Here is a 17,893-nt window from a genome sequence, read left to right as displayed (position 1 = left end):
AGAAAGAAGTAAGAAAGCAATGTACCTACACCATATTATTGCCAATTTAGTTTCATAGTTATTAGACCATTTTAATTGGTAATGAAGTCCTTACAATTTCAGCCTTTGCCCTTCTTGTAATCATATTACTACATTCTATTGTCATCTGAGTTAAGGTATCTGTTATTTTTCATGGTCATATTTTGTTGAGTCAGCACTGCCAAAGAAGGCCCTATTGAATACCACATCACAGTCCTAATACCCATAAAATCTAGCGGTAAAACCCGGAAATGGTTCCAATCGTTTTTTTCACCATTGATATTTGCGTAAGGGATTTTAGATCTGTGTTTTGTGTAGGCTTACCCTGGCGTGACGTTTTGATAACCACGCAAATCTCTCTCGGACAAGGTAACTTTCGCCTGTAATTACCCCCCCCCCCCCAAAACGAAATGCTAATTAGACGCTAATGTGGCTATCATACAGAACTACACATGTTGTGGCAAGCTTTGACGTCATTCCTCAAGGCACATTTCTCTATGCAAACTCATCTCAAGTAGCAAGTAGATATTATAGTCTTATTAGTTTCTTTTGTAAATAATTGAGTATTTCTCGTGCGTGTTCTTTAAAAAAAAAAGTTTTTCAAATTACATAGCTAACTACTTTAGCATGTTTAAATTACTTGAATCTTGGCCTTTGTAGCGAACCAGCCAACCTTAGTACTCTCCGTCGATCAGAAGCAAGGATGGTTCTGTGCTACAGTATATACCCGTTTGTAACCACTACTCTGATAAGTACACATGCATTTGATTGTTTTCCGACCTCTGTAAGCGAGAGGCATCACTGGAGCCGTGTGATACGGTAAGCCCTGTTTGCCAGCTGCTAACAAGCAATGTTGGTTAGGTCAAAGATCGGTGGTTAGCCAGGTGCATATGGAAATGTGCTAGATGTACACCTAACTTCAGACGGCGGCTAAAGCACGTGGCAAACTAGCCTGACACAGCAGTGAAATTAACAAACATCGCATGTCACAGATTTAAGACCTGAATGTAGAAATCGTGGTCTGCTGGCCAGTGCCCAAAATATTTAAATGACATCCCTGCATGTCATTCCCTTTCAGATGATCCCCCTATCACTGTTGGTCATCCTCAGTGGCCTTACGGATGATAGTTTTAACTTTCCTGTTGAGAATTAGAAGTACAGTCATATAGCTCATCTCAATACTTCACATTTTCAGGCAAAGGGCATCCTAGACTGTCCTGATCATCTAGTTGAGCATTCCAGATAATTCCTCCATCACAGCAGAAATGTGTCTCCGGAGGGGATGACTGCCGTTTTACAGGCTCCTAACCAACTGTGCTTTTTTTGTGCTTTTTTTCCGCAACTTATTTTTTAAAATTATGTTGTACATAATGTTGCTGCTACTGTCTTTTGTCTGAAAAAAAGCAGCGGTTACTCACCTCGAACTGGACAAAGATGTTTTTCTTTAAGAAGTTCGACACGAAGGAAATACTGCTTTCTCGAGACCAGGTCCAAATCCCTGTCATTTGCGGGAAGAAAAGATGGAGAAAAAGGCAGCGGAGGTCGGGCGGGTGAGTAAACCTCCACTACCATCCATACAATTGGCCAACCTGCAACCATTTGAAAATAAAATTGAAGATCTACAATTAAGACTATCCTACCAACGTGACATTGAACTGTAATATGTTATGTTTCACTGAGTCGTGGCTGAACGATGACACAGATAATATAGAGCTGGCTGGGTTTTCCATGCATCGGCAGGACAGGGAAACTACGTCTGGTAAGATGAGGGGGTTTCTGTCTATTTGTCAATAACAGCTGGTGCGTGATGTCTAATATTAAAGAAGTATTGAGGTATTGCTCGCCTGAGTACCTCATGATAAGCTGTGCAGGCCACACTATCTGCCAAGAGTTCTCATCTATATTATTCGTAGCCGTCTATTTACCACCACAAACCGATGCTGGCACTAAGAGCTCACTCAGCAATCTGTATAAGGCCATAGGCAAACAAGAAAATGTCCATCCATAAGTGGCACTCCTAGTGTCCGGGGACTATGATACAGGCAAATTTAAATCCGTTTACCTCATTTCTACCAGCATGTCACATGTGCAACCAGAGGGAAAATATCTCAAGACAACCTTTACGCCACACACAGAGATCCATATAAAGGTCTCCCTCGCCCTCCATTTGGTAAATCTGACTATAATTATATCCTCCTGATTCCTGCTTACAAGAGAACTTAAGCAGGAAGTACCAGTGGCTCGCTCAATACGAAAGTGGTCAAATGACGCGGATGCTACGTTACAGGACTGTTTTGCTAGCTGTAGTGGAGCGGGTTGAAAGTTTTTCACGTTTTTGGTGTCCACATCACCAACAAACTATCATGGTCCAAACACACCAAGACAGTTGTAAAGAGGGCACAACAGCAGACTGAAAAGTTTTGGCATGGGTTCTTAGATCCTCAGTTATACAGCTGCACCATCGAGAGCATCCTGACCGGTTGCATCACCGGCTGGTATGGCAACTGCTCGGCATCTGACCATAAGGCGCTACAGAGGGTAGTGCGTACGGCCCAGTACATCATTGGGGCCAAGCTTCCTACCATACATGACCTATATACTAAACGGTGTCAGAGGAAGACTCAAAAAATTGTCAAAGACTCCAGTCACCCAAGTCATAGACTTTTCTCTCTGCTACCGCACTGCAAGCGGTACGGGGGCACCAAGTCTAGAACCAAAATGCTCCATAACAGCTTCTACCTCCAAGCCATAAGACTGCTGAACAATTCATCAAATGGCCACCCAAACTATTTACATTGACCCCCCCCCCCGCCCCCTTTGTTTTTATACTGCTGTTTATTATCTAAGCATAGTTATTTTACCTACATGTACATATTACCTCTACTAACCTGTTCCCCCGCACATTGACTCGGTACCGGTACCCCCTGTATATATCCTCGCTATTGTTATTTTATTGTGTTACATTTTATATTTATTTTTTACATTAATTTATTTAGTAAATATTTTCATAACTCTTGTTTTACATTTTTGGTTAAGTACTTGTAAGTAAGCATTTCATGGTAAGGTTGTATTCGGGCCCATGTGACAAATAAAATTAGATTTAATTTGAGATGTCCCGTCCACATAGTAAGATTTTAGATGTGCAGATAGACCAATTCCAGTTTATTTTACCGTTACTTTCATCAAGTCTGTGGATTATGGTATTTTAATGTAAATGTTACTGTTTTAGTAATCAATTTAGCTAGTAAACCCAGTGACGACACTCGGGTCTGTAGCTACCATTTTCCGTTGGAAAAGAGAAATGGTACCAGAAAAGGTAGGTCATCCATCATGACAGAAGAGGAAGATCCAGACTGTTGATTGGGAAACAAACAATGAGGCATGAGGATTAGGTGTTGAGTTTGATAAATAATGTGTTTTCTGTCCAGATAAAGATGGTGATACAGCATTAAAAAAGACCTACCACTGACCATGTCTCTTTGTTGTTCAGTCCAACAGGACTGCATCCCTCAGACTGTATGATGCATGGACATCCTGTGTCAGTGTGATCCGCTTGTGGAGACTACAGCTGATCGAGCCTGTGAACGGACAGGTCAGTAACTCATCAAATATGATAGAATATTGTGTAAAACATTTAATTTGTAGATGCATAGATGCATGACTTTATGTCCCCTTTTCCCAATGTTTTAGATATAAGGCGTGACATGCTGAAACCTCAGGCTCACCCCACGAGAAGCAGTAAATGATTAACGCCACCCTCAACAAGGAGATCTGCTGGAAGTGATTTACTCTCACTCTGGGGGTAAGACATAATTTAAACATCACAGATATAAATTCCCACTGTGCCCATGATACAATGCGATGTGAATTGTGTTGTACTACTGAATGAAACGGAGGAGGTGCACTCAGACCATTCTGTGTCAGTGTGATCAGGTTGCAGTTGTAAATGAGAACTTGTTCTCAACTGGCCTACCTGGTTAAATAAAGGTTAAATATATATATATATATACATTTTTAAAGACCAGCCTTTGTAAATTAACTTACGTTAACTACATTACTTCAGTTGGCTGCTTTGACCAAAACTTGAATGTAATATCATGTAATATATTGAATGTAATATCATGTAATATATTGAATGTAATATTGTCCTATAATATAATTATAGGAGCCTGCTGTTTTTGTGTGATCTTTATTCAATGTTCACTTGTTTTTCAAGAATGTCAGGTACAGACATGGAAATGGAGCCTTTAGCAAGTAAGGAGTGAGAAATAATTTGAACATCATAGATATAAATTCTCACTGTGTCCATGATACAGTTAACCACATGACTTTAGTTGGCTGCTTTGAGCAACACTAATATGTCATATAACCTATTCAGGGGTTCTAGAGTGTGTGTATGAACTATGTGGAATATTTTAGGACCGTTGTCTTCCCTGAAAACAGGTACTGACAGGAGGGGCAATATGAGTCTGTCAGAGGTTGTCACGGTGGATGGTGAAGGAGGCTTGGTGCTCCACACAACGAAGAAGCAGTGTCCCTTCCAGTGATTATGGAGCTGACCTTGGACCTGGTGCCAGTAAGGATGGTCTTCACGGAAATCCTTCGACTTCACTGCCTCTTCAATGGTAAGGTCCCTTGCACCATAGGGACACTTGACCACCACCACTGCAGACAATCCGGTGAGGATCCCAGACCCCCGTGACCCAAAGCCCTGACTCCTGCATCTCCATCCCTGTAGCCATTTTGAATGTCTTGATGCCCTCCTCTTTGTTATCTGTGCCCCACTTTACAGATATCACCCCATCTAACGACTGATCCGAGGACCCTTTTTAGTAGCAACGGAGGACAGGTGCAGTTTTTCCATAAACTTTTAATTGATAAATTGAGATTTTATTGCTTAAGATATCAATCATATAGTGGGAAGGATCCTATAAATTTAGACTGTGAATGCATGTACCACTGAATAAATAAATACTGTGCCTCTGAAGATTTGCCACATGATTGGTTTCAAATTAATCTCCAAGGTATGATCATAGAGGTACCCTAGTGGAGGAAGCAGGAGCCTGACAGTACCTTGATCATAAGGTAAAATAGTTCTAAAACAATTGTCACTCACATTAACATCTGGGGCGGCAGGGTAGCCTAGTGGTTAGAGCGTTGGACTAGTAACCAGAAGGTTGCAAGTTCAAACCCCCGAGCTGACAAGGTACAGATCTGTCGTTCTGCCCCTAAACAGGCAGTTAACCCACTGTTCCTAGGCCGTCATTGAAAATACAAATTTGTTCTTAACTGACTTGCCTAGTTAAATAAAGGTAAAATAAATACATTTAGCCTTTAATTGCAATCCCCTTATCCAAACAGATTACTCTTTTATCAAGCTCTTATCAGTAGCTCTAATAAATGTGTAAATTACAGTGCTGTTATCGGAAGAAAAAAAATTCCACTTGGAAAAGACAGGTTCACTCAACCTAATTTCCTCCAAGTAAAAGGTGGTGTAATTATTAGGGAATTAAGGGCTCTATTCAATCCGTATTGCGGAAGTTCAGCATTACAGCGTGATTGCCTTTAAATTTCAATGTTCCCACGTTAATGGAGACTGCATTCCAATCACTGGCTACTTTATGAATGGATCACTAGTCACTTTAAACAATTCCACTTTAAATAATGCCACTTTAATAATGTTTACATATCTTACATTACTCATATCAAATTACTTTATAGATATTACTGCACTGTAGGAACTAGAAGCACAAGCATTTTGCTACACTCACATTAACATCTGTTAACCATGTGTATGTGACCAATAACATTTGATTAGCATTCACGGTAAATGCTGTACGTGTTGGCTAAAACAGAAATGATCTTTACATTTCTATCGCTCAATCTGTAACATTTCAGCGCTACAGACTGAATGGAGCTCTAAATCAAGGTCACCTTATGTGTCTCTGTAGACACACCTCCCTTTCTGTTTTCTCCACCCAAAACAAATAGCTGGCTGGTGTGGCGGATGAATCAGAATTAGTTGGGTAACATAGATAATTAAGATGTCTTATCTGCATAATATGCTTATGTGATATACTTGTTATTAGAATGTATCCCTTTGGACTCTGGTGTTGGCAGTTGCACACAGCCTTGCAATCAAATGTTGGCAGTAGAATGGCCTTACTGGAGAGCTCAGTGACTTTCAACGTGACACGTGTCATAGGATGCCACCTTTCCAACAAGTCATATTTCTGTTCTACCATTAAAAAATGTTATACATTACAACCTACCATTATACAAGATGTTATACATTACAACCATTACACAAGATGTTATACACTACAACCTTCCATTATACAAGATGTTATACAACCTACCATTTTGCAAGATGTTATACATTACAACCTACCATTATACAATATGTTATACAACCTACCATTACACAAGATGTTATACAACCTACCATTATACAAGATGTTATACGACCTTCCATTATACAAGATGTTATACAACCTACCATTTTGCAAGATGTTATACATTACAACCTACCATTATACAATATGTTATACATTACAACCTACCACTATTCAAGATGCTATACATCCCACCATTTTACAAGATGCTATACCACCTACATTATACAAGATGTTAAACATTACAACCTACCAATATACAAGATTTTATACAACCTACCATTATACAAGATGCTATACAACCTACCATTACACAGATGCTATACATTACAACCTACTATTACACAGATGCTATACATTACAACCTACCATTATACAAGATGTTAAACATTACAACCTACCATTATACAAGATGTTTAACATTACAACCTACCAATATACAATATTTTATACAACCTACCATTACACAGATGCTATACATTACAACCTACCATTATACAAGATGTTATCCATTACAACCTACCATTATACAAGATGTTTAACATTACAACCTACCAATATACAATATTTTATACAACCTACCATTATACAAGATGTTATACAACCTACCATTATACAAGATGTTATACATTACAACCTACCATTATACAATATGTTATACATTACAACCTACCATTATACAAGATGTTATACAACCTACCATTATACAAGATGTTATACATTACAACCTACCATTATACAATATGTTATACATTACAACCTACCATTATACAAGATGTTATACAACCTACCACTATACAATATGTTATTCTACCTACCATTACCTACCATTACGACAGCAACGATTAAAGCATTCCCAAACCAGAAACCGTGGATTGATGCCAGCATTCGTTTCCTGCATGAACCACTGCTTTTAACCAAGGCAAGGTGACCGGAAACATAACCGAATACAAACAGTGTAGCTATTCCCTCCGCAAGGCAATCTAACAAGTTAAGCGTCAGTATAGAGACAAAGTAGAGTCGCAATTCAATGGCTCAGACACAAGAGGTATGTGGCAGGGTCTACAGTCAATCACGGATCGCAGACCAGGATGTCGCTTTAAGGACAATACAGTGCCACTGACACGGCCCGCTACCTAAACCTGCGGACTCTCCTTCACTGCAGCCAATGTGAGTAAAACATTTAAATTTGTTAACCCTCACAAGGCTGCAGGCCCAGACGGCACCCCCAGCCGCGTCCTCAGAGCATGCGCAGACCAGCTGGCTGGTGTGTTTACGAACATATTCAATCAATCCTTATCCCAGTATGCTGTTCCCACATGCTTCAAGAGGGCCACCATTGTCCCTTTTCCCAAGAAAGCTAAGGTAACTGAGCTAAACAACTACTGCCCCTTAGCACTCACTTCCGTCATCATGAAGTGCTTTGAGAGACTAGTCAAGGATCATATCACCTCCACCCTACCTGACACCCTAGACCCACTCCAATTTGCTTACCGCCCCAATAGGTACACAGACGACGCAATCGCAACCACACTGTACACTGCCCTAACCCATCTGGACAAGAGGAATGCCTATGTGAGAATGCTGTTCATCGACTACAGCTCAGCATTTAACACCATAGCACCCTCCAAACTCGTCATCAAGCTCGAGACCCTTGGTCACTACCCCGCCCTGTGCAACTGGGCGACTTCCTGACGGGCTGCCCCTAGGTGGTGAGGGTAGGTAACAACATCTCCACCCCACTGATCCTCAACACTGGGGCCCCACAAGGGTGTGTTCTGAGCCCTCTCCTGTACTCCCTGTTCACCCATGACTGCGTGGCCATGCACGCCTCCAACTCAATCATCAAGTTTGCGGACGACACTACAGAGGTAGGCTTTATTACCAACAACACGAGACGGCCTACAGGGAGGAGGTGAGGGCCCTCGGAGTGTGGTGTCAGGAAAATAACCTCACACTCAACGTCAACAAAACAAAGGAGATGATTGTGAACTTCAGGAAACAGCAGAGGGAGCACCCCCCTATCCACATCGATGGGACAGTAGTGGAGAGGGCAGTAAGTTTTAAGTTCCTCGGCGTACACATCATGGACAAATTGAATTGGTCCACCCACACAGACAGTGTTGTTAAGAAGGCGCAGCAGCGTCTCTTCAACCTCAGGAGTCTGAAGAAATTCGGCTTGTCACCAAAAGCACTCACAAACCTCTACAGATGCACAATCGAGAGCATGCTGTCGGGCTGTATCACCGCCTGGTACGGCAACTGCTCCGCCCACAATCGTAACGCTCTCCAGAGGGTAGTGAGGTCTGCACAACACATCACCGGGGGCAAACTACCTGCCCTCCAGGACACCTACACCACCCAATGTCACAGGAAGGCCATAAAGATCATCAAGGACAACAACCACCCAAGCCACTGCCTGTTCACACCGCTATCATCCAGAAGGCGAGGTCAGTACAGGTGCATCAAAGCAGGGGCCGAGAGACTGAAAAACAGCTTCTATCTCAAGGCCATCAGACTGTTAAACAGCCATCACTAACATTGAGTGGCTTCTGCCAACATACTGACTCAACTCCAGCCACTTTAATAATGGAAATTGATGTAATAAATTTATCACTGGCCACTTTAAACAATGCTACTTAATATAATGTTTACATACCCTACATTACTCATCTCATATGTATATGTATATACTGTACTCTATATCATCTACTGCATCTTTATGTAATACATGTATCACTAGCCACTTTAAACTATGCCACTTTGTTTACATACCCTACGTTACTCATCTCATATGTATATACTGTACTCGATACCATCTACTGCATCTTGCCTATGCCGTTCTGTACCATCGCTCATTCATATATCTTTATGTTCATATTCTTTATCCCTTTACACTTGTGTGTGTATAAGGTAGTAGTTGTGGAATTGTTAGATTAGATTACTCATTGGTTATTACTGCATTGTCGGAACTAGAAGCACAAGCATTTCGCTACACTCGCATTAACATTTGCTAACCATGTGTATGTGACAAATAAATTTGATTTGATTTGATGATCTACAACCTACCATTATACAAGATGTTATACTACCTACCTTTATACAAGATGTTATACTACCTACCATTATACAATATGTTATACTACCTACCATTATACAAGATGTTATACTACCTACCATTATACAAGATGTTATACTACCTACCATTATACAAGATGTTATACTACCTACCATTATACAAGATGTTATACTACCTACCACTATACAAGATGTTATACTACCTACCACTATACAAGATGTTATACAACCTACCGTGTGTCTGTGTCATTCATAAAGAGGTTAAGATACAGTGAATCTGTAAATGTAGGGCCACAGTTGGACTTGAATTTGAGGATTTCTCTTTTCATTTTTTTTATACTACCTACCATTATACACGATGTTATACAGTCTACCATAAACAAGATGATATACAACCTACCATAAACAAGATGATATACAACCTACCATAAACAAGATGATATACAACCTACCATAAACAAGATGATATACAACCTACCATAAACAAGATGATACACAACCTACCGTTATACAAGATATAACCTATGTAACCAACCATTAAGTACCAGAGCCTGATGGTCTTCCACATCTATGAACACATCATTATTAATGAACTGATAGACCCCTGACTAACGTTAAATGAGTCTCTTAAGGATGACACTCTCGCTGAGATAAAAATTGGTAGTTATGTCTGCTTTCCTCAAACCAGAGATATCAGCAGTAAGCTATCTATGTACCTTCTATAGACACATGTCACTGTTAAATTGATGTAAGATTCAGGGTGAATAGATTATTCATTGGGGTTGCTGTAAATGAGAATGTGCTCTCACTCAGTCAACTTACCTGATAAACTTATCTTGTTCCGTTCAGCTCCTAGTGAAGCAAAGGTGCCCAATGGTGCATCTCCTGCTAATTATGTTCGGGTGCATGTCCAAGGAACTTTGCTCTGGTTTATGTCCAGGGAACTTTGCTCTGGTTTATGTCCAGGGAACTTTGCTCTGGTTTATGTCCAGGGAACTCTTTTCAGGTGTATCTTCCTTGACATGGATTGAATGTAGCCCTAAAATACGGTACATTTTCAGATAATCTATTATATCTTCCTCTATAGACTCTTGGCCCAGCACTACAGCCCCATGAACTGCAGTTTGAGGTCTGTCAGTTCCGTTTATTCATCACAAGATGGCACTACTGATCAGCAAGCATGGATAAACTCAACATACTCATCACCTTCTTCTACTGTGCTTCACTCTTGGTTCACGCGCACTGTTGGGACATGCCTTGATGGCCACACCGAGTTGCCATCTCACTTCTGACACCAATGTGGAGAATTCTACAAGTTTGCTAGGCGTTGTACTGAGGTCACTACAACAGTCTTTAACAGTCCTCCTACACTGCAGTGTGGGCAGATGAAATTAGGAATTTTGTTCATAGTCATTTGTTCATTGAGCTCATGATCAATTTGTTAATTGAGCTCTAGTGCTTTAATAACTCTAGAAATAATAGTAATAGTTTTTTAAAACTAGGTAAGACAGTTAAGAACAAATTCTTATTTACAATGACAGCCAAACCCTAAACCAGACGACGCTGGGCCAATTGTGCGCAGCCCTATGGGACTCCCAATCACGTCCGGTTGTGATACAGCCTGGAATGGAACCAGGGTCTGTAGTGACAGCTCTAGCACTGAGATGCAGTGTCTTAGACCGCTGCACCACTCAGGAACCCTGATCAACCCATGCTTTTATTTATCTGTTGCATATAAAAAGTTGTATTTTCTGCTTTATATTTACGACTGAGGTTCAAAGCATGATCTACAGTTCCACCCAAGTGACAGTTGGAGACGAGATCCATGAAAATACAACAATCCTTTTTTTGTGTGAAGATGAGGGGACAGATTGGCAATCTGAAGACTAAAGCACAAATAAAGCATCATTTGAAACTTTGCAGTTAAAAGTGTCCCTTTGTATGTCTTCAAAAATACAATAACAATGAATAATAATTGCCACCATCAGGTTTGGTCCAGTGCTGTTAAAATCTACATATGTGTCAGAGAGGTGACTATTTCTAGAGAGATGCTGCAATGAGACACTGCATCGCCACCTGGATCCTATTCCTTGTGGATCATCAACAGGAACCATAGAAATGCAACTAGAAACGTAATGTATACAAAGGACACACGTCTCTCAACTGAAATTAAGAGCCATGTCCACTCTGAACATTACATGTATATATGCAAGGTTCATCGTGCTATACCTCAGGTGTGCAGCTGTGGAAATATAGTTAATCTTCTGTCAGCCAAAGTATCTGGCTATTGCTTTTTCCTGAGAGTTGACTTAGCTAGATGTGGTTGTATTGCTTTTTCCTAAGAGTTGACGTAGCTAGATGTGTTTGTATTGCTTTTTCCTGAGAGTTGACTTAGCTAGATGTGTTCATTACTTTTTCTTGAGAGTTGACTTAGCTAGATGTGTTCATTACTTTTTCCTAAGAGTTGACTTAGCTAGATGTGGTTGTATTGCTTTATCCTAAGAGTTGACGTAGCTAGATGTGGTTGTATTGCTTTTTCCTAAGAGTTGACTTAGCTAGATGTGGTTGCATTGCTTTTTCCTAAGAGTTGACTTAGCTAGATGTGGTTGCATTGCTTTTTCCTAAGAGTTGACTTAGCTAGATGTGGTTGTATTGCTTTTTCCTGAGTAGACGCAGTTAGATGTTAGCTAGTAACTTTAATAATGCAATTTTAATAATGTTTACATATCTTGCATTACTCATCTCATATGCATATATTGTATTCAATACTATCTATTGCAATTTATCCTGTGCCGCTCTGTCATTGGTCATCCATATATTTATATTTATATATTCTTATTCCATTCCTTTACTTAGATTTGTGTGTATTAGGTATTTGTTGCAGAATTGTTAGATTACATGTTAGATATTAACTGCACTGTCGGAACTAGACGCACAAGCATTTTGCTACACTCACATTAACATCTGTTAACCATGTGTATGTGACCAATAAAATGTTATTTTATTTGTTGTTTGTATTGCATTTGACTGCATTGAATACTGTGTGTAGATCCAAGAAGGTGTGGGTTTCATGACAACAGGAGTGATTCTACATACCCTGCCCAGAAACTGCAGCCACAGATTAACAAAGGAGAATGAATGTCTTAGCCCCAGCACTTTCTAGAGTAGGCGTCATCACAGAGACCATGTATGGGTTGAAATGCCCTGCCCTAAAATGTATGTCTCTCTAAAGCAGATGTAAGAGGAAAAATGCGTACTCACACACACAACCATGTACAGCCCCCCCCCTCCCCCCGGGTCATATTCATTAGTGAACATCGTAGCAAAATGTTTTGAAACGGAAAACGGAAACCCTCCCCGTTTCAGTCTGTTTTCTTCTGTTTGGTGCCTAGTGAATACAACCCTGGTATCGTTAGGCTCACTCCCCTGGTGTCCCTATGAAAAAGCTCTGAGGTGACGTTTCATATAATTTCATTCACTTTTATCATTCTTGTACAGAAGAGATTTATACATTGGGTTAAGTATGGATCATAATAAACATTCTCTCAACAAGAGGTTTTCCAAATACACCAACACCATCGGATGATAGAGTAAGAATCCGTCATTTACAGAATGCAACACTACAATATGTACAGCTTAATAAATACATGGTTGTAAACATAAGACAAATGAGAAAAATCCATTAACAGGTAAGGTCGTCCGGTGAGGCAAGCAAAAAAAACACAACAAAAAGATGGCCGAGAAATGAAATTGTAAAGAAATATACCATTATCCAATAATAAAATATTAACATTTTTACTTTAAAATCCAGGTTCAAGTCTTTTCAATGTGGACATGTTTCCCCATGTATGACAAAAGTGTTGATTAGAAGCATAGAAATATGGCTATAGAGTGACTATTGTAGTCATTCTATTTCTATGGTCTACGTACATCATATCACCAGAACAGGAACAAAGAGTGTATTTTGCGAGTCCACATCATGTTGTTACGCTACAGGTTGTGCATTCTACAGTGCTGTCTTACTCAGGATGGCCAAACTGTGACAAAAACAAAGAATCCATGGCAACACTATTACCCACCTGTGTCTATATGATGCATTCATAGAGCCTTCTTTCACGCCCATAATAGACTATAATAATGGGCTTTTCCTGGTTAAATAAAGGTTTAATAAAACATGTATTTTTTATAAGCATTCACAACAGCTCACAACTCCTTAAATAGCCTTTATGAGGCTTCATAATGCATTACTACATGTGACTCAAAGACAGTGTTACCAAATCAATAAATATAAATAAAGAAATATTAAAAACCAACACAGAAACCACTTGACTTAATGGTGTGTGCTGCATTGTGCAAGTCCAGCAGGGGAGAAGAAGAAAAAGAAGGAGAAGTTGTTTTGGCAAAAATAAAAAAGCAATATCGGGTTTGAAATGACAAGTCATCCATATCTAGTCCTTCCCCTGAAAATGGCAAATATATTGCAAAATGAAATCTAAATCATAAAGCATCTGCAATTACTGTCCTACTACTTCAATTGAGTGGAATTATTTCCTGAATACCATGGATTATATGGGATTGTGTCCTCATATGAGGCATGACATGTATGGAAGAGTCTGTTAATGGTTTTGATGCTAGCAGTACAGTTATATACATTTACACACATACCTATGAACTACTCAAATATGAAAGGTAGATTTTAAAACTATGCAGGTGATTCTCAATGTCCAATGTGAAATCCAATAAGACAAAATAATAATATTAATGAAAAAGAACAAAGGCAAATATTGTCAAAGTGTTTGTCATTTTAGTAATCATTATTGGATGGATGCTAGACAGTTGAAATAGGCAAATTGAAGAGAGACGTGGGATATTCATGTATTACAACACAAAGGGTCAGATCCAGAGCCCATACAACACAACCAGGTATACATGAGTCGGAACACTTTAGAATACAGTCACTATTTTCATTTGACAAATATTTCTATTTCTTTGCCATACATATAGAGTGTACATGAATACAACCTTGTTATTTGTTTGGTGTAAAACAACATCAGTTTTATGATTAGCTCAAGTCCCTTTGTACTTCAGATGAATACAGTTTTGAAATGATGAAATATAGAAGATATAGCCATGTGACTATAAGCTAAAGTGTTACAGATATCACTGATAACTGATGAGTGTTTATGGAAGCTAACTGAAGGTCAATGGGGGTTATTCATAATCCTTAACAGTTGAGAAAAATGTACCACCGATGTATAAACAGATTTAACAATGTGTAGATAGACTGGAGAGTCTATTTGGATAGTATATTTGGTTGGATAGAACTAAATCACTACATACTCAGGATGTTAACAAGACCTACCATGTCATATTTAAATGGAAACATGGCCTAAGTATATTATATACCATTATTATGTTCTTAAGGTCATTAGTTAACCGGCTTCTTTCTACTTTGAAAAATAAAAAGAGGTGGTACATTTAAAGCTGCAATAAAGTTAGAACCCCAACGCTCTCAAACAGAGAACCACGCATGTTCATCTAAGATGCCCCTATCTGAAATACCTGGGAGTGAAGATTAAAGTTAGAACCCCAACGCTCTCAAACAGAAAACCACGCATGTTCATCTAAGATGCCCCTATCTGAAATACCTGGGTGTGAAGATGAAGGAGAGCAAAAGAAAGCAGAAAAGAAAGCAGACTGAGTGCGGAGAGCTTAGTCACATGCACTCAGGACAAGCACACATTCCCAGAAAGACCACAGGCATTATGTTATGGCATAACATATCTCTTCTAAAAAAAAATATCAAGTTTCAATGGATGCAATATATGACGAAGAAGATATGAATTGAACATCTTCCTCCGCTCTTTTCTCTCTCTCTCTCTCTCTCTCTCTCTCTCTCTCTCTCTCTCTCTCTCTCTCTCTCGCTCTCTCTCTCTCTCCATTAACAAAAGTTATCTACAAAAAGATTTCAGTTTTACTACAATACAAAAACTGAGGAGGTCAAAAACAGCGTTTTCTACCAGTCTTGTTTCAAGGAAGACTTGAACTTTAGAAAAAAGGTCTCTTTGAAATCCTCTTGCAAAGTATGTCTTTGTCCGTCTCTCCCTATAATATCCCTCATTGGTTTTCAGATGGTATTAGTGGACTGGGGTCACCTTGCAGTTCAGAGGTCACCTTGCAATCCATCTTTCCCCCATCTGGCTGTCCTCCCATGATGCTACAGTTAGGACTGTTCCAAGCATCTTGTGTGTTGCCCATGTGCTCAGTCTTGGAGTCAAAGAACACTTTCTGTTTGCTTCCTGCGTTTACAGGAAGTGGTAGGAGATAGAGGAGAGGCGGGAGGTGGAGATTGGCCTTTGAACTCAAGGCGTCACCTCGCTCCCTATAGGCCGAATGAACCAGAAGGTAAACAAAAAAGGAGGCAAGAAAGTCGACTAAAATATTCCTGAGTGTAAAAGTGTGGCGCTCCAAGGGAGGGAGTCTTGGGGGAGGGGAGGTGTGGGTCTGTGCCCCCATATCGCCTCCAGGTGGAGTGGAGTGAGGAGAAGACAGGGATTGAGGAGTGCAACGTGAGCTTTGGAACTCTCGATGACGCCACATCACCAACTTTGTGGCGATTACTAGTATTCACCTCGTCCCTTGATTCGCCGTTGTAACGCAACAGTCTCTCTCTCGCAGTTTGGCAATCCGCGCAGTTTCTACTGCTGCTATGTATCGGCCGCTCTTTGCTTCTCCTCGCCCTCCTCCCCTTCCCCCTCTCCCTCCTCATCCTCCTCCTCCAACTCCGCCATACTTGGTTCCCTGTGTACCCCTTCACCCTCCTCCTCCTCCTCTACCACTACCACCTCCTCCTCCTCCTCCTCCTCCACCTCCTCTTCCGGCTGCTCGTCCAACGGGATCTCTGTGGATTCCGAGTCCTGCGTGCAGAGCGTTTTCGAGTTACAACTATTCTCCTCGTCTTCTTCTGGTTGACTTCCACTGTCTTTCTCCGTGTCCGACTCTCCGTCCTCTTCCAGGGTGAGCTCGAACTGGAACTTGTCCCCTCCGGGGGGACGTCCGCTGCCGTCGTCGGCTTCGTCCGGGGCGGGCGAGGGGCTCTGGGGGATGATGCTCTGGTACCACTCCCTGTTGTCCTCCAGAGTGTCCAGGATGTCCTGAGCGTCAGGGTGCACCAGATCAGCCCAGGTCTCCCACAGAGGGTGGACGATGTAGTCGATGAACCCCACCTGGAGAGGGGAAGGAGGAAGGAGAGAGGAGGGAAAATAAAATGAATATCTTAAATAATTTGTCTGGACTGATATAAACTTGCTGTGTGTGTGTGTGTGTGTGTGTGTGTGTGTGTGTGTGTGTGTGTGTGTGTGTGTGTGTGTGTGTGTGTGTGTGTGTGTGTGTGTGTGTGTGTGTGTGTGTGTGTGTGTATATATATATATATACTGTATGTGTGTGTGTGTGTGTGTGTGTGGGTGTGTGTGTGTGTATATGTATGTATATACAGTGCCTTGCGAAAGTATTCGGCCCCCTTGAACTTTGCAACCTTTTGCCACATTTCAGGCTTCAAACATAAAGATATAAAACTGTATTTTTTTGTGAAGAATCAACAACAAGTGGGACACAATCATGAAGTGGAACGACATTTATTGGATATTTCAAACTTTTTAAACAAATCAAAAACTGAAAAATTGGGCGTGCAAAATTATTCAGCCCCTTTACTTTCAGTGCAGCAAACTCTCTCCAGAAGTTCAGTGAGGATCTCTGAATGATCCAATGTTGACCTAAATGACTAATGATGATAAATACAATCCACCTGTGTGTAATCAAGTCTCCGTATAAATGCACCTGTACTGTGATAGTCTCAGAGGTCCGTTAAAAGTGCAGAGAGCATCATGAAGAACAAGGAACACACCAGGCAGGTCCGAGATACTGTTGTGAAGAAGTTTAAAGCCGGATTTGGATACAAAAAGATTTCCCAAGCTTTAAACATCCCAAGGAGCACTGTGCAAGCGATAATATTGAAATGGAAGGAGTATCAGACCACTGCAAATCTACCAAGACCTGGCCGTCCCTCTAAACTTTCAGCTCATACTGATCAGAGATGCAGCCAAGAGGCCCATGATCACTCTGGATGAACTGCAGAGATCTACAGCTGAGGTGGGAGACTCTGTCCATAGGACAACAATCAGTCGTATATTGCACAAATCTGGCCTTTATGGAAGAGTGGCAAGAAGAAAGCCATTTCTTAAAGATATCCATAAAAAGTGTTGTTTAAAGTTTGCCACACGCCACCTGGGAGACACACCAAACATGTGGAAGAAGGTGCTCTGGTCAGATGAAACCAAAATTGAACTTTTTGGCAACAATGCAAAACGTTATGTTTGGCGTAAAAGCAACACAGCTGAACACAC

General features: G+C 40.6%; 1 protein-coding gene across 9 annotated transcripts in view; it reads right to left on the bottom strand.

The window, feature by feature from the left end:
* Positions 1-12,957: 12,957 nt before the first annotated feature.
* LOC139408362 (3',5'-cyclic-AMP phosphodiesterase 4D-like) overlaps positions 12,958-17,893 on the bottom strand; it is a 302,623-nt gene continuing 297,687 nt past the window's right edge. For all 9 annotated transcript variants that reach the window (XM_071152145.1, XM_071152142.1, XM_071152138.1 and 6 more), the window contains one exon: positions 12,958-16,717. In XM_071152145.1, coding sequence (XP_071008246.1) covers positions 16,199-16,717 — 519 coding nt within the window. In that variant the 3' untranslated portion in view covers positions 12,958-16,198. The remainder of the gene's footprint in view (positions 16,718-17,893) is intronic.

This window comes from Oncorhynchus clarkii, chromosome 5 (assembly GCF_045791955.1).
Source record: "Oncorhynchus clarkii lewisi isolate Uvic-CL-2024 chromosome 5, UVic_Ocla_1.0, whole genome shotgun sequence".
Lineage (NCBI taxonomy): Eukaryota > Metazoa > Chordata > Actinopteri > Salmoniformes > Salmonidae > Oncorhynchus > Oncorhynchus clarkii.
This window is presented reverse-complemented; position numbering and strand designations above follow the sequence as displayed.